Source organism: Lithobates pipiens, unplaced genomic scaffold (assembly GCF_037356315.1).
Source record: "Lithobates pipiens isolate NorthernLeopardFrog02 unplaced genomic scaffold, aLitPip1_a1.2 Scaffold_8, whole genome shotgun sequence".
Taxonomy (NCBI): Eukaryota; Metazoa; Chordata; class Amphibia; order Anura; family Ranidae; genus Lithobates; species Lithobates pipiens.
This window is the reverse complement of record NW_027507903.1, coordinates 149,423,055-149,440,724: the sequence shown is the minus strand read 5'-3', so window position 1 is coordinate 149,440,724 and position 17,670 is coordinate 149,423,055. Positions and strand designations below refer to the sequence as shown.

The following is a 17,670-nucleotide window of genomic DNA, read 5'->3' as shown; positions in this document are numbered from 1 at the left end:
CATCTTCAGAGGACTCTCGTGCAAAAATATAATGCATTGCCTCAGTATGCATCTGTTATTTATTAATCTGTACCAAATATGAATAATAATAAATAAAAAAACACACAACCCTCGATTTATTATTGCCCATTTCAAACATGGCCGCCACATATACGCTAGAGCAGGGCGGAAGAGAGGGGACGTTCCTCTGTCCGCTGCCCGTTCTGTGCGCGGTGACGTCGAGGAAATCAAATCTTACGTCAGATCCTGGGCTCGGGCACCGGCTGGCAGTGTGGTCGGGATGGGGAAAGCGGATTTTCTCACCCCAAAGGCGATCGCCAATCGCATCAAATCGAAGGGTCTACAAAAGCTGCGATGGTACTGCCAGATGTGCCAGAAACAGTGCCGGGACGAGGTGAGGACATGCCAGGCCTATGGATTACACACTGCATGGTGCCCAGCTCTGTATACACGAAATGCCCTACGATCACCTACCGAGCCTCATAGAGCTTGTCATAGAGGAGCGATCGCATTGTGTGTTGTGGGCACAGTATGAAGGGGTGTAATGGAAGTCTATGGAAGCCTTCAGGCTCCGTGTACTCGAGTGTCACGACTTATCTATGTTGTTGTTTTTTGAAGCTTTGTGAATGCCTTTCAGTGCTCTGCATTGTAGTGGGCATTGTTGTTCGCTTAGTTGTGTTTGCGCCAACATTAATCTGACATGTAGCGTTACAGCTCCCTAGACTCCTCCATCCATGTCAACAGTTTTTTTTTTTTATAGTGCGTTTAAGACAGGGGTGCCCAACCAGTGGCCCGCGGAACCCTCTGATGTGGCCCACGACCTCCTGCTCTGGGATGGTGGTTTGGCAAGCCCAGATTGCAGGTTGCCTACCCGCCATGCCAGAGCATTAGTGCTGTGACTGAAGCCAGTGGTAAAGAAAGCAAGCAGCTGTGGAGCAGAGCTGCATAAGCCAATGCTCCCTGTATAGCACAGGCTCCTGTCATAGGTGGAGTGATACCAAATGCACTCTGCCTGGGACAGCAAGTTTATTACTAAAATCATTGTTCTATATGGACATATCTATTCTGCAGTGGTTACTGGCCTGCTTCCAAACTGATCCACAGGTGTAGTGCAGTGTACCCGCGGCTTACCTGCACTGAGCCGTAGACTTCTGGTTTTACCTGTGGGTCTGGTGCACTTTCAGAAAGTGCACCACACCTGCAGAAAATAATAGAATTCTATGGCAAAGTACAGCTAACCTGCAGGAAAGCCACAGGTGCGCTGCATCCACTGAGTGAATAGACCTCAGACCATCAGTGTAAAAGTAGCCTTGGGCTTTTTTAAAGAGGAAGTAAACCCCTTCAAACCACTTTGACCTACAGGTAAGCCTAGATTAAGGCTTACCTGTAGGTCCAAGCAATATCTCCTAAACCTATATGGTTTAGGAGATATTTGCCCGAAAATGGGCACCGCTGTCTACGGCGCATGCGCCGTAGACAGCGGCGCGCAGGCGCACTAAATGCGGCAAGTCCAAGAATGGATTTGCCTAATTTGTCGACTCCCGTGCGCATGCGCGGGAGTGACGTCATTGCGGCTTCGCCGAATGGCAGCGGAGGAGCTGCGAGACGCGACTCCCGTGCGCATGCGCGGGAGTGACGTCATCGCGGCTTCGCCGCTGTCATTGGTCGGAGCTGCGAGACGCCACCAGCAAGATGGATGCGGCGGACTACAGGGATCAGCGGCGACTTCGCTGGCTCCTGTGTCAGGTAAGTGACACATAATGAGCTACTATGCGATGCATAGTAGTCCATTATGCTTTACCTTTGCAGGGAAAAAAAGAGGAAGTAAACCCATCAGGGTTTACTTCCTCTTTAACATGATCTGTCTGACCCAATTGGAAGTTCCATTCACCTCTATGGAGCAGCAGATGTAAACAGACTTGTGTCCGTTTACACCTGCCTATTTCCAAGCCGATCGGCTAAAAAAAAAACAGAAGTGGTTCTGTCCCCTTCCATTTGATCAGATGAGAGGGCCAATAGAGTAGAGTGGACTATGCCTGTGTCTGCTTTGCATTCGCAGAGTGGACGCGGACCTGTCATGTGCTCATTGTGGCCCACGACTGGTTACTAAGTCGCTTTAGTGGCCCTCGCTCTTCAAAAGGTTGAAAGGTTAAAGAGGAAGTAAACTCTCCCACTCTGATGCTTCTTTTCATTTAGTCCATTATAATAAGTCATTATCAGACTATAGCCACTGTAATCCAGCCCAAATCGCATATTACTTACTGTTTAAAGAAACTTTAAAAAAAACTTGTTTCTAGGGGTTAGGCAGCATCATCTTAAGTATTGTTTTCTGATTCCACAGTGGAGTGTATTTCTGCCCTTACATTGAGCAATTCCTGTACTGTTAACCAAGCCTCCTTCTCAATGCAACGTTTCTATGGCAACCCTGCTTCCCTGTTCATAGCTTACTTGTTTATTTCATAGTATTTACTTGTGATGTCTAATGGTTTCCCTTTGTCAGACTTATCAGCTTCAGGTACAGGTAACTGGTTGTAATGCGTACGCTTTGCTCCAAACGAGCCACCAACTGGTCTATTAGCAATAGATCATCTAGGTACGCCAAGACGGTTATGTCCTGTGCCTTTAACATGGCTAGAGGTGGTTACCGCTAAAAAGACTGCAGTACTTGGGTCTGATCATAGACACAGCCCAGAAGAAGATGTTCTTGCCTCAGGCAAAGGTCTACACCATAAGAGAGCTGGTGCAGATGGTCAGGTCGAAAAGAGATCCCTCCATTCGCCTTTACATGAGGTTGTTATGAAAGATGGTGGCTTCATTCGAAGCAGCTCCCTATGCTCAGTTCCATTCGAGACTGTTTGGTTTTACCAAAATATTAATGTGAATTTTAAAAATGATTTTTTTTTCTTGTATTTGTACAAGTGTTCTTTGTTGCATTTTAGTTCGTTTAAAAAGATGTGATTCCATATTTAACATGAATTTTTTTTCCCTCCATTCAAGAATGGCTTCAAATGTCACTGCTTGTCAGAGTCTCACCAGAGGCAGCTGCTGCTTGCTTCAGAGAATCCCGACCAGTTTATGGATTATTTTTCAGAGTGAGTATCGTTTGTTTCAAAAATGTTCATGTAAAATGATACACACTGTTTAATTTACATCAACCCTTTTATTTCTGTATATGGATGATGGCACTAATTATTTTAATAAATAAAAAAAATATATATCTAAGTATCTTTTTTTCATAATCCCATATATAGCTGTCCTGTGACCCAGCTCTTTCCCAACCTGTCAGCAGGGAAACCTCAGCGAAAGGAGCTTAGAATTACAGGAAGATGATGCCTCCATAGTGCCCCAAGGCAGGAGTTCTAACCCCTAAGCCACTGCACCTTTCTGTGATTGTGTGAAAAAGATGCTTCAATGTTCCTGAATTTGCCACTCCCATGTAGGCTGTGCTTGCACTACACTTTGATCAAACATAGTTTCCCCACCGCTCCTCTGTAAACCCAGGCTTGTCATAGTGACTTCAGCCTGAGTTCACGGGAAATGGCATTGCAATTCGGGCAGGAATTGCACCCCATTTCTGTTCAAATAACAAGCAATTCTTGGCAGTATGATTTGAGCCCATTTCTGGGCTCAAACCGCACCGCAAAGGAATCAGTATCGGCGAGTAGTTGAGCACAAGTATTGTTATTCGTACTTGCCGATTAAAAAAAATAAAATAAATAAATAAATAAAAAAAGTTTAAAAAAGTATCGTGCAACACTAAATTTTTTATGTATTGCCATTTTATTTTCAATGGTATTTTTTAATGAAACTTTTTAATGTAAATCTAGTTGATCTAAGCATTGTTTGCATTAACTAACTACTAAAAGGAACTGTTAATTGAAAGAATGTTTAACATTTTTATTTTTTGTTTTTAAGAGAATTCCGCAACGAATTTTTGGAGTTGCTGAGTCGGCGATTTGGTGAGTGAGGTTGTATCTATTATTTCTGAGGAACACCCACATTATTCCAGGCTAATATGATTCTGGCTTTAATGTTGCCAATTATAAAAAGTCTAGGTGTACATGGCTGCACTAAGCACAGCTTGAATGGGAGATAAAGCTGATTTTCCACCCTCTACTTATCAGGCTTCATTCACACTTTCACGATTCTGCCCGCAGTTCCAAATCGTGGTAAAACACGGGATGCATTTGCAATGCCATCACAGGGCATTGGGATTTGCTGTGATTGCAGCATGTTTTTTCCTGCCAAAATCGCACCGCAATTAGGGTGCCATTAAGAAGTAATGACATCGCAAATGTGTCCCGCTTTTTAAGTAACAAGTTTCTGTGCTTAGGAAATGGGTAAACTGCAGGCTCCCTAATTAAAAACTTCACCTAGGTGAAATCCAGAAAATTTATTAACTCAAAGAAAGGGAAAGTGGCGCTGTTCAAAGGTGGTGCACATAAAATGTGACCCTATAAATATATATGAAATATAAATATCCACTAATAACCAATGTAAAAGATAAATAATAAAGGATCTCCATATAATGCAATTGCTCTTAAAGTGACGTGCATTCAAAAATGTGTATCAATGAATGTAAAAAAATATATAGATGTGAAATATATGCATGAATTCCTCAAAATCCAAAATATCAGTCAATGTCCATGGGTAAAATACCAAAAATAAAGTGACATAAAATCCAAAAGTGCATAAATTAGTCAGCAGTGCAGCAACTAATATATAACCAGAAAAGAGAGATAATTGATGGCATGTGCTCAATCCAAAAAGTGAGTTTATAAAAGTAATCCGTGCAAGGAATTGACTATTCAGTACTCCCGTCCCTTCTATGTTCCCCTCTTGTATCTACACTCACCAAAGCGCCTCATCCCTGCAGGGGTAAAAGGCGTAGTTGTTATATCCAAATCGCGTCCCCCTTGCTGGGATATTCCCCTGGTCCACAGTGTTTATCCAAATGGAGTAGATCCAGTAACCCAATTAAGGTATTACTCCTCTGTGTGTATACTGGGATGGTGTCTTCAGTTTCTTTCCACCTCTGTGATATGGTTTATGAAATCAACAGGCATCCCTAATATGTTTAAGAAAATATGGAACCTCATATCGTAAATCTGTAGAATAAATTTATATTTTTATTAAAAAAAGTTGCTAGGAAGTTTAAAAAACCCAGAAGGAGCTCCAATGCTCCGACTGGCATGAAAAACAAAGCAGTTCTGTAGTTCCGGCATGCACTCCTCACAGCGTACTCACAAAAAACGGAAGTGTTGGAAAACGGGGAAAAAAGTGTCCCGCTTTTTGCCAAAATTTGGAATTGCAGCGATCCTGCCCGCAATTCAAATCATTGTTTGCACCCCCACTGCCACTTTTTTTTTTTTTTGGGTGGGGGGTGAAGAGAGCGGGTACCTGGTTTTGACTAGTACCCACTCCCGCTTCCCGGATGAGATCATTGCACGGTGATCTACAACATATCTGGTCCCTCCTCCTGGGGTGCTAACATTGCAGGATCCCTGGACAGGTAAGTTTCCTTATATTAAAAGTCAGCAGCTACAGTATTTGTAACTGCTGACTTTATATTTTTTATTTTTTTCCTGACGGGGCTGAAATGTTCTTGTGAGATATACAGTATTGGTTTCCCTGCATCGGCTTATCTTTTGTATTTGTAACTTCAACAGGTACTAAACGTGTTCACAATAACATTGTTTACAATGAGTACATCAGTCATCGAGAGCACGTACACATGAATGCCACACAGTGGGAGACACTGACAGACTTCACAAAATGGCTGGGCAGAGAAGGTAATTTGTTTGTTTGAGCTCGTACATATACATTAAATTAACCACTTGACCACTGGCCACTTAAACCTCCTTCCTAACCAGTCCAGTTTACAGCTTTCTGTGCTCACACTTTGAATGACAATTACTCATGCAATACTGTACCCATATGAAATGTTTGTCCTTTTTTCTCAAATCGCCTTTCAGGACAACCCCGGAGAGAGTAGCTCCACCTTGCAATCAGGAAACACATGCCCACTTTAAAAACACCTCCTCCTCCTCCATGGCTTCAGTTATTGTGTTTCCTCCTTGGAGGAAGCATGTGCCTGAACCAGGGAGAGCTACACTCTCTGCAGGGGAGTAAGGCTTACCTTTTGTTGCAGGTTGTTTCTCTTTGACCCCCAGCAGCATCTCCACGGGGAGAGGACTCCTGGAGCTCCTGGTCCCGCCATCTCACGGGAGTAAGGACCCTCGGAGTGCCGGCGTCGGGTGCCCGGTGTCCGCTTGTTAGCGCAGGGAGGGCTCTGTTGCTGGCGGAGGCCGCTGCAGGTCAGCGGCATGGCTCCGTTTTCGGCGCCGGGTCCCGGGCGGCGACGGCGTCGTTCACGGTGACGCGCGGGCGCTCTGAGGGGGCGTGGCGCCGTGGTTCAGCGCCTGGAACGCAGGGGTCATGGGGCGGGTCAGGTGACCGTGTGCTTCCGCTTCCGGCCGGCCTTGATGACGCGGCGGCCGGGAAAATTTAAAATGAGAGCTGTTTGTAAAATAGCTGCCTCACTCAAACGATGGAAGAGTGCAAGCCAGCTATGGCGGAGACAGGCGCCCCCAGCACCGGTCCAGCCCAGGTACGTAAGGTGCACTGGCACCCTCTGCTTTACTGTGGGTATGTCTTTGTTTGTTCCCCCCTCTTGGGGGCCTGTCGCTGCAGGTCAGAGGTGGACTTCGCTCTGACCTTTTGCAGCCTAGTTCTGGGGTCTCACTAGTAGGTCTGTTTGGTGGTGGGTCTCTGCACTGGCTTGGTGTTAAGCAACTGGTTGTTGAGAGCTTTTAGTGAATTAAACCTGTATGTCGTTTCAGGAAAAATCACTAGGAAAAGCTAGACCAGGTCAGAGAAAATGTCCTTCCTGCAAAACCCCCCTCAGAGATTCATGGCAGAAGGCAATGTGCAGAAATTGTATCAGAGAATTGGTGGAAGAGGAAACATCTCAACAATATAAGGATTTGTTTTCTTCGGTTAAAGAGCTGACAAACTCTTTGAGTTCAGTCAAGTCCATCCTGATACAAAACCCTCCCGCACAGACCGAGCCTCAGAACTTACCGCCCAGCCCCAGGGCGTCGTCATCCAGACAGGTGGAAACTGAAGAGTCTGGAGACGAAGGGGGTAGTACTCTCATCTCCTTCAGGGATTCTGAGGAGGAGGAAGAGGAAGAAGATAGCAGGGGCTCCAAATTCAAGCTATCACTAGAGGAAGTAGATGATATTTTAAAAGCAATCTACACTACTCTAGAAATTCAGGAAGAAAGAGTACAACTGTCAGTTCATGACAAAATGTACCAGGGGTTGGACGAAACAAAACGGCGAGTTTTTCCTGTCCACAGGGTCCTCTCAGACTCAGTGAGAAAGGAGTGGAAGGACCCAGAAAAAGCCCCTTTCTTCTCTAAAGCTCTCAAAAGAAGGTTTCCCTTCGAAGATAAGGACTCAGAGGTTTGGAATAAGAAACCTAGAGTCGATGCAGCTTTCTCGCAGGTATCCAGACAAACGGATCTAGCCTTTGAAGATATGGGGATCCTTAAAGACCCAATGGACAAAAAAGCTGACTCCATCCTTAAAAAAGCTTGGGATGCCGCGTCAGTCAGTCTAAAACCAGCAATGGCAGCTACGGTGGTGGCCAGGAATCTGGAATGTTGGGTAGAGAAGCTGAAGAGCCATATTGAGGCGGGGACACCCCGCAAGGATCTCTTAGAGTCCTTTCCACTGATCCTGAATGCAGTCAAATACATGGCGGATGCATCAGCAGAATCAGTTAAACTGGCCGCTAGGTCTTCGGCTCTTGTAAATTCAGCCAGGAGAGCAGTTTGGCTGAAAACATGGTCTGGGGACACTGCCTCTAAGGTCAAGCTGTGTGGTCTTCCCTTCTCGGGTGACTTGCTCTTTGGTCCTGATTTAGAGTCTGTGCTGGATAGAACAGCCGATAAAAAGAAGGCTTTTCCAGTTAAGAAAAAGCAGATGGCTAAAAAGAATTTTCGTGCTTTTCAGCAGTCCCATAAAAAAGACCAGGAGCACAAGAGCAGATGGGGTTCACAGAAGGGCAAAGGCAGGGGTGGAGTCCTCTTTAGATCTCCCCCAGAGCAGTCCCCTAAGAACAAGTGACAATATCTCCCCAGTGGGGGGGAGACTGTCAGCTTTTCGCGAACAATGGGACAGGCTGTCTCCAAATCTGTTCGTGAAGAGCGTTGTCGATCAGGGGTACAGGTTGGAGTTTTCAGAACCACCCCCGAGCAGGTTTTATGTGACAACATTGCCAAGGGATCAGGAGAAGGCCTCTGCAATGAAGCTGTTGTTACAGGAGCTGATACAGCAAGAGGTTCTGATTCAAGTCCCAGTAAGCCAGCAGGGCGGGGGTTTTTATTCACATATTTTTCTGGTGAAAAAACCCTCAGGGAAGTACCGTCTAATCCTGAATCTGAAATTCCTGAACAGGTTCATTCGGTACAAACATTTCAGGATGGATACAATTTTCTCCATCACAAAGCTGTTGACCCCAGAATGCTTCATGGCATCCCTGGACCTAAGGGATGCCTACCTTCATATACCAATTCATCAGGCATCGCAGCAGTTCCTGCGCCTGGCATTGAAGGTAGGGAGTTCGGTATGGCACCTCCAATTCAGGGCTCTGCCGTTCGGACTCTCGTCCTCTCCCAGGGTCTTTACGAAGATTATGGCAGAGGCTTTGGAACCCCTGAAATTGAAGGGGATTCCAGTTGTTCCTTATCTGGACGACCTTTTGTTTTTTGCAGACTCCAGGGAGCAGGTCCTAGTCAATCTCCAGAGGGCCCAGTCTCACCTCGAGGGCCTGGGATGGCTTCTAAACCTAGAGAAGTCAATCCTGACCCCCTCACAGGAAATGAAATTTCTGGGGTATACATTAAATTCGATTCTCCAGAAAGTTTTCCTGCCGTTGGAAAAACAGGAAAAGTTACAGCTAGCTGTACAGCGGATACAGAGCAACCAGACAGTCTCAGTCAGGATGGCTATGGCAGTTCTGGGCCTGCTTACGGCAGCAATCCCGGCTGTTCAGTGGGCCAGGTTCCATTCCAGACCCCTTCAGAGGGAGGTTCTGTCAAGCTGGTCCCATCAGGATCCTTTGGAAAAACAGCTAAAAATTTCGTCAAAGACGAAAAGGGCTCTTTGGTGGTGGAGAGACCAGGCAAACCTCTCAAGGGGCCTGGTGTGGACCTTTCCTGTGGACAAGCGCCTTACTACAGACGCAAGTGCCTGGGGCTGGGGAGCCCATCTGGATGGTCAGACATCTCAGGGGGTCTGGTCCAAACAGGAAGCTCAAAGATCATCCAACTGGAGGGAGTTGAAGGCGATCTTTCTGGGTTTAGTGGCATTTCAGCAGAGTTTGAGAGGCCACCATGTTCAGGTGTTGTCAGACAACACAACAGCGGTTACCTACATTATGAAGCAAGGGGGAACCAGAAGCAGGAGCTTGATGGAGCTGGCCAATCTGTTGTTAGCCTGGGCAGAACAGAACACAGCCTCACTATCGGCAGTGCATCTGAAGGGCTCTCAGAATTTGTTTGCGGACCTCCTAAGCAGGCGCAAATTGCTAGAGGCAGAATGGAGTCTGAATCAGGAAGTGTTCCTGATGATCTCCGAGGCCTGGGGGGTTCCTCAGGTAGACCTTTTTGCCAGCCAGCAGAACTCAAAGGTGGACAGATTCTTTTCTCTTCACCGAGGAGATGCAGCAATAGGGTTGGATGCATTCGCTCACCCCTGGCATTACCAGCTGTGCTATGCCTTTCCCCCCTTTCCTCTAATTCCACTAGTACTGAGGAAATTCAGGGAAGAAAGGACAGACTTAATACTAGTCACTCCTTTTTGGCCAAAAAGACCCTGGTTCGCGGGTCTTCGAAACCTAGCCTCGAAGCCCCCATGGAGGTTACCACTCAGAAAAGATCTGTTATCCCAGGGGACAGTAAGTCATCCAGAAGTGGAACTCCTGCAGCTAACCGCCTGGTTTCTGAGGAGGACCTGTTAAAGGCTAAAGGTCTCTCAGATAAAGTAGTAAAGACCCTGCTGTCCAGTAGGAAGGCAGTTACACAGGCAATTTACATGAAGGTCTGGAAAAAGTTCAACTCCTGGTGCAGTTCTAGAGAACTCAAGGTCAAGAGCACGGTGTCCGTCTTGGAGTTTCTCCATGAAGGAATGGAGAAGGGTCTCGCAGCCAGTACCCTGAAGACTCAGGTGGCTGCCTTATCAGTTTTCTTTGAAAAGACTTTATCTAAAGAAACTTTAATTTCTAGATTTTTTAGGGCTCTTGCTCGAAATAGACCAGTAGCCCTTAAAGACTTTCCCAGTTGGGATTTGTCTACAGTTTTACAGGGTCTCTCGGGAGCACCGTTTGAACCCTTACAAGAAGCTTCTTTACAGAAGGTGGTTTTAAAAACAATCTTTTTGGTGGCCATCACCTCGGCCAGGAGAGTCAGTGAGCTCCAAGCTCTAGCTATTACAGAACCCTTCCTTAGAATTTATCAGGACAGGGTGGTACTGAGGACGGATCCAGCATTCCTACCGAAAGTATCCTCAACTTTCCATCGATCACAGGAAATAGTGTTACCTACATTCTCTGCAAGCCCAGCAAATGCAGGAGAGGAAGTTTTTCACACATTGGATGTGAGAAGGTGTCTTTTACAGTTTCTGAAAGTTACTAAAGAATTTAGAAAATCAAACGCCCTCTTTGTGATATTTTCTGGATCACGCAAGGGGGAGAAAGCTTCTAAAAGTACGCTGGGTAGGTGGCTTAAGTTGGCTATAACAGAAGCCTATAAAGCAAAAGGAGAAATACCTCCCTCAGGTATTGCTGCCCACTCTACTAGATCCACGGCAGTTTCCTGGGCTGAAAGGGCCGGTGCCACGCCTGAACAAATCTGCAAGGCTGCCACTTGGTCCAGTTATTCGACATTTCTCCGGCATTACCGGTTAGATCTACTGTCTGCAGCAGATCAGGCCTTCGGCAGGAAGGTACTGCAGGCAGTAGTCCCGCCCTAGGGTAAGTTTCTCGGTTATCCTCTCCGGGGTTGTCCTGAAAGGCGATTTGAGAAAGACTCAGTTAGACTTACCGGTGACGGTATTTCTAAGAGCCTTTCAGGACAACCGTTACTTCCCTCCCTAGGTTATGCTTAGTAAATGTATTAAGTTCTACCATGGTGTTGTGCTTTCTGTGCTTTGTTTTTCAGCGTCGGAAGGCCACAATAACTGAAGCCATGGAGGAGGAGGAGGTGTTTTTAAAGTGGGCATGTGTTTCCTGATTGCAAGGTGGAGCTACTCTCTCCGGGGTTGTCCTGAAAGGCTCTTAGAAATACCGTCACCGGTAAGTCTAACTGAGTCTTTTTTTTTCACACAAATGGAGCTTTTCTGACGCATCATGGCAGCACACACACACTGTGTGCTGCCATGGGATGTGTCGGGAAAGGAAAATGACGGTAAAGTGAGTATACAATTTTCCGTTTTTCTTTTGGTGGTATTTAATCACCGCTGTTTTTTATTTTTTGCGCTATAAATCAAAAAAGACTGAAAATTCGGTAAAAAAAAAAAATTCTTTGTTTCTGTTAATTTATTGGCAGAGTATTGGCACTGAGCAGCGCTGTGGGCACTACAGATCCAGCCCACAGCGCTGCTGCAAATGATCTCTCCCCTTGCACTGTACAGATCGGTACAGAGAGGGGAGGGAGGAACCGGCGTCATAACGCGGTTTGTTTACAAGTGATCGCTCCGTCATTTGACAGAGCGATCATGTGGTAAACTGCCGCTACCAGTCTTCCGGACCCGGCAGTCACAGATTTTTCCAGGGACGCGCGGGAGCGAGATTCTGGGAGGACGTCCATGGGCGTCCTCCCAGAATAAGCCGACCGCGCTGTCGCAGTCTTTCGACTATGGCCGATCGACTTGTGGTTAAACACCCGACCAACTGAATTATAAGGAAATGACTAATGAAGTTCTAAGCCAAGGTTCAGAGATATATATATATATATATATATATATATATATATATATATATATATATATATATATATAATATATTTTTTTTTTTTTTTTAAGCAGAGACCATAGGGAATAAAATGGTGGTCTTTGCAATTTTTATGTCATATGCTATTTGTGCAGCATTTTATTTTTTGTATAATGTGAAAGCTTTTATGCTGCATAAATAGATACCTAACATGTCACACTTTAAAATTGCGCACACTGGTGGAATGGCGCCAAACTTTGCTGCTTAAAAATCTCCATAGGTGAGGCTTTTACAGGTTAACAGTTTGGAGCACCAGGGGATGGGGGCGCTTTTATTTTTACACTTTTCCTTTCATTTTTTTTAGGAATGTAAACATCTCTTGTAATAGGATTAGGGCATGACAGATCCTCTTTGCGGAGATATCGGGGGTATATAAGGCCCTACATCTCTCCTCCGGGCTGGAAAGCCTGGGATGGAAAAAAAAAAAATCGATCTCAGGCTTTTCAGCTAAAAAAAATAGCAGTGTTTACATCTGCCGAAGCTGGAAATGACTTCGTTTTCAGCCTCTGAGGGTCCCCAGCTAGCTCTATGGTAAACTGGAGGTGGATTCTTTCTTCGGCTCCCGGATCGCAGGAGAGACTGGAGAAGTACTGTCTGTAAGAACAATCAAGCGACTAAACAGCCGCTATTATTATTATTATTATTATTATTATTATTATTAGTATTTTATTATGCATGATTTATATAGCGCCAACAGTTTACACAGCGCTTTATAATGTATAGGGGGACAACACAATTACAGTACTAGACAAAAGGTACGGGAGGGCGCTGCTCATACAGCTTACATTCTAAAGGGAGGGGGTGGTGGTACAAAAAGCAATAGCTGCAGAGAATGATTTGATGGGGGTGGCTCAGGGACAGTTAGGTGGGTGTGGGATAGGCTTCCCTGAATAAATGAGTTTTCAGGGAACTCCTAAAGGTGGACAGGGTAGGGGCTGATCGGACAGACTGGGGCAGGGAGTTCCAGAGGATGGGATAGGCTCTGGAGAAGTCTATGATGGCTTTTATATGTGAAGGAATAACTGGCTGGTAAAAAATAAAAATAAAATATCTGCCACTTTGTTACTAAACCCAGAATCATAAAATCTGTCTGTATATGCAAAATAGCATGTTGCACGTACTGTTTGAGGGGTTAATCCTCTGCATTGGGTAAAAAGGCTCTTTGATCCTGTATGTACAGATCCTCCCCCTCCTGCAGGGTCACCCTGTGCAATGCCAGATAAGGCATTCAGATTAGTCCTCCTGCACATGCTCAGTTTGGTCTCTATTGCTGGAGAGAACATTTCCTGTGTTAGTTGAGCTGTTCAGGTCACATGGTATGATATCACACATTTGGGTGTGTATACAGATCCTAAATGACAGCCCAGTCCTTCCCCCCTCCTCTATGCCCAGTAACTAAAAAAAAGAAAACAGTGGTTATCACATATTTATTAATGGATGATCCACCTTCCATAACAGCATGAGGACACGGGTTATAGTGGAAATCTCCTCTTACCTGAACACTGTGCAGTCGGCAGATCCTGCAGTTTATCATTTGGCCATGGTATACATTCAGCCAAAAAGGTATACAGTGGCAGTCTACACTTAGAAGGCGCTGCTTCTTGTTCCTCTCATGTTTGAGTCTCTTCTAGCTTTTCCCAACCGGCAACCTCTAAGGACAGCTTTGTTGTCGTCCTTACAGACATATTATAACGGACTTGATAACATTGCTCTATTGAGTTACTTGGTCACAACCATTTTTAACTATATATAATTTCATAGCTTTATCCAGAGTGCGCCATATAATTTTTATTTGTTTGTATATCATGATGTCCACCTAATGTTAAGTGGATAATAAACATGTGCTTACCAGTTCAGGGATCCAGCGCTGTCCTCATCTGAGCCGGTTCTTCGCCGGTCTTTAAATCCCTGGTTCTGCCATTTGGATGTGGGAAGCTACCTGTGACTTCCGCAGCACTTTCTCAATGGACCCGCAGCCTCCTGGGCTTGTGACGTGTCCCAGAAAGTTGTGGCGGAGGGAATTTTGTCAGACGTGGGAGCGGGCGCCTGTCAAAACTAGGTACCTGCTCCCTAAAAAAATAAATAAACAATTCTGCACTTGATTTATTGTTAAATTCCTATATCATCTTTTAAAAAATCTTTTTGGCTTCTTTGTGTAAAATTATTTTAGCTTCATCTCTCATATTTATTTGATAAATGTAGTATGTGAATGTGCTTTCCGTAGCTTTGCATTATTGCAGCATATTTTGCCTGATCAGTTATTTATATCAAACGTGCTTTTAGGTTTATGTAAAGTTGATGAAACCCCTAAGGGCTGGTACATTCAGTACATAGACCGGGATCCGGAAACAATCAAGAGACAGCAGGAGCTAGAGAAAAAGAAGAAACAAGATCTCGATGATGAAGAGAGGACTGCAAAATTTATCGAGGAGCAAGTTAGAAGGGGCAAAGGTGAAGCAGAGCCGGTAAGAGCTTGGCTTACAAGAATAAAGTGTGTGTGTGTGTGTGTGTGTGTGTATATATGTATGTGTGTGTGTATGTATGTGTGTGTGTGTGTGTGTGTGTGTGTGTGTGTGTGTATATATATATATATATATATATATATATATATATATATATATATATATATATAATATAAATTTATTAGACAGTTTTTAATTTTTTACTAACATTCAAACCAAACAAAACCTTTTGGCATTGTGTAAGCAAAGCGGCACAATTTTCAAGGATGCTCTGACATTTCTTACAACTTGCACAGAGCTATTTGCATATTCAAGTTTTTTTTTATTTATTTTTTTTGGGGGGGGGGGGGGTGCATATACAGTACTAATACACTAAAGTCTATCCGAATGTTGGTGATTGTAAAGTCTCTCTTTATTTTTTGTTCCTTTTAAAATAACAAATGTGTTATACTTGCCTGCTCTGTGCAATGTTTTTGCACAGAGCAGCCCTGATCATCCTCTTCTCCCCCAGCTCCTTCTGGCTCCTCCTCGCTTCACCCCTTCCCTTCCCTCCCTGAAGAGTTCCCCTATAGCAGTGATGGTGAACCTTGGCACCCCAGATGTTTTAGAACTACATTTCCCATGATGCTCAACTACACTGCAGAGTGCATGAGCATCATGGGAAATGTAGTTCCAAAACATCTGGGGTGCCATCACCACCCTATAGCAAGAGGCTTGCTATAGGGTCACTTGTGTGTGTGCTCCCTTCTTAGCCCCACTTTGTGTGTCCATGTGACACACAGAGTGCGGCTCAACTCCTCTCACTCCTCACTGGCTCTGATTTGACAGCAGCAGGAGCCAATGAGAGAGCCTCGACTCTTGTGCACATCGCTGGATCGAGATTGCAGTAAGGTAAAAAAAAAAAAAAACTTAATTTGCAACCACTTCCCGACCGGCGTACGCTGATGTACATCAGCAGAATGGCACGGGCAGGCATATTGGCATACAGGTACGTCCAGTTTTAAATGCCGCGCTGCCATCGCGAGCGCGCCGCCGCGGGCATACCTGCGATCATCTCATGGGGTGGCTGAATGGAGAGATGCCGTTGTAAACAGCATCTCCCCGTTCTGCCTAGCAACAAGTGACGCTGATCTCTGTTCCATGTGATTGGAGCAGAGATCAGTGTTCACTAAAACAAAGCCCAGCCCCCCACAGTTAGTAACACGCCCCTAGGAACACTTAACCCCTACACGGCTACCCACTGGTTAACCCCTTCACTGCCAGTGTCATTTACACAGGAATCACTGCATTTGTATAGCAGTGATTGCTGTATAAATGACAGTTGTCCCAAAAATGTGTCAAAAATGTCCGATGTGTCCGCCATAATGTCACAGTCACAATAAAAATCGCCGATCGCCATTACTAGTAAAAATAAAATTATTAATAAAAATGCCATAAAACTATCCCCTATTTTGTAAATGCTATAACTTTTGCGCAAACCAATCAATCGCTTATTGCGATTTATTTATTTTTTTAAAAAAATTTTTAACAAAAATATGTAGAAGAATACGTATCGGCCTAAACTGAGGGGAAAACATGTGTGTGTTGTGTTTTTTTTTTTTTTTTTTATATATATTTTTGGGGGATATTTATTATAACAAAAAGTAAAAAATAATGCTTTTTATTTTCAAAATTGTTGCTATTTTTGTTTATAGTGCAAAAAATAAAAAAAACGCAGAGGTGATCAAATACCACCAAAAGAAAGCTCTATTTGTGGGAAAAAAAGAACGTCTGTTTTGTTTGGGAGCCACGTCGCACGACTGCGCAATTGTCAGTTAAAGCGACGCAGTGCCGAATCGCAAAAAGTGCTCTGGTCTTAAGCCAGCAAAATGGTCCGGTCTGAAAGTGGTTAAGGAAGTAAGAAAAATCTGCAAACATGACATTTTCTGAAAAATATACACGCAGATACTAATAAAAGTAAGAAAGTCAGATAGGGATGGAGGGGGGGGGGGGGGGGTGGGAGGTGGTGATTGGATTGTCTGTGGAGTCACAGGATGAGAATGGTCAAACTGTGAGGGTGTTTTAGAAATCTACTCCATTCATCTAAGGTCTAAGCGGTACATATGCACAAACGTTTAGCAAAATGTTTACAAAAAGAAATCTGCAAGGATAACAATCTCTTGAAAAAAAAATGTAGAAATTCATCTGTGCAGTATACAGCCTGGATCTGTTCTTGGCATGCTGAGAATACAGCAGGGTGGCGGAGACAGAATGTAATTGCAGTGGATGAGTTACATTATCATTGGCCACCCAGTGGCCGAAGAGCATCCCTGCTGGAGTAGGGAGAATTGCTGGTGGTGGTGGGGGGGAATGGCGACACATCAGTGACGGCGTCTTCCTCATCAATGAGGACATCACAGAAGAAGGTAGGTGCTTGTCAAAATCCTCAAGTATGCAGTGCTGTGCATATTTGCAAATTATTGTAAATTATTTAAAAATCTCCCCCTCCACCTATAAGTTTACTTCCACTTTAACACTGAGAGGGGTGCTTACAATGGGCATAATTCATTTGGGTAAAACCTCTATCCGAAAAGGAAAATAACCCGTTTCCTTACCTACTTAAAAAGTGTTATCAGTTACTTAACCTACGTGTCCATCTAAATTTTACATAGTAGAGCTGCTCTTAGACAAGTAGTGTGTTACTGGCTGCACCATCTAGTGAAAAAAAGCCTAAAAAAGAAAACTAATACAGCTACAACATCTAAGGATTGGTTAAAAGTTTAGTTTTTTTGGGGGTTTGCATGCACTTAACCTCGAGGTGTAAGAGCAGTGCACGCTGCTTCCTGTAGAAGACAGTAGACCTTACAACCACATACGCAGTGCCAGCTTCCTTTTTTTCCTGGTATGGTATTTTTTGATTAAAAATGTATTTAATATTTTCATATTAAAGTGGAGTTCCACCCATTTTTAAAATTAACATTCATCCATGTGGCCATCCGCAGTGTATTTCTAAATAGTGTGTGTGTGTGTGTGTGTGTGTGTGTGTGTGTGTGTGTGTTTTTTTTAATTTTGTCTAAACACCGTATTTAGATCTGTGTTTGTGGCACTTCTGGTGCGGACACCTAGGCGATTCACTTGGGTTCTTGGGATATCGGCGTCCTCTATCCCAGGA

The 17,670-nt window shown here is 44.4% G+C and overlaps 1 protein-coding gene across 1 annotated transcript in view; it reads left to right on the top strand.

Moving 5' to 3' along the window:
• The first annotated feature begins 201 nt into the window (after positions 1-201).
• KIN (Kin17 DNA and RNA binding protein) overlaps positions 202-17,670 on the top strand; it is a 51,973-nt gene continuing 34,504 nt past the window's right edge. Inside the window, exons 1-5 of the mRNA XM_077472768.1 lie at positions 202-394; positions 2,998-3,092; positions 3,916-3,959; positions 5,670-5,792; positions 14,341-14,522. Coding sequence (XP_077328894.1) covers positions 281-394; positions 2,998-3,092; positions 3,916-3,959; positions 5,670-5,792; positions 14,341-14,522 — 558 coding nt within the window. The 5' untranslated portion in view covers positions 202-280. The remainder of the gene's footprint in view (positions 395-2,997; positions 3,093-3,915; positions 3,960-5,669; positions 5,793-14,340; positions 14,523-17,670) is intronic.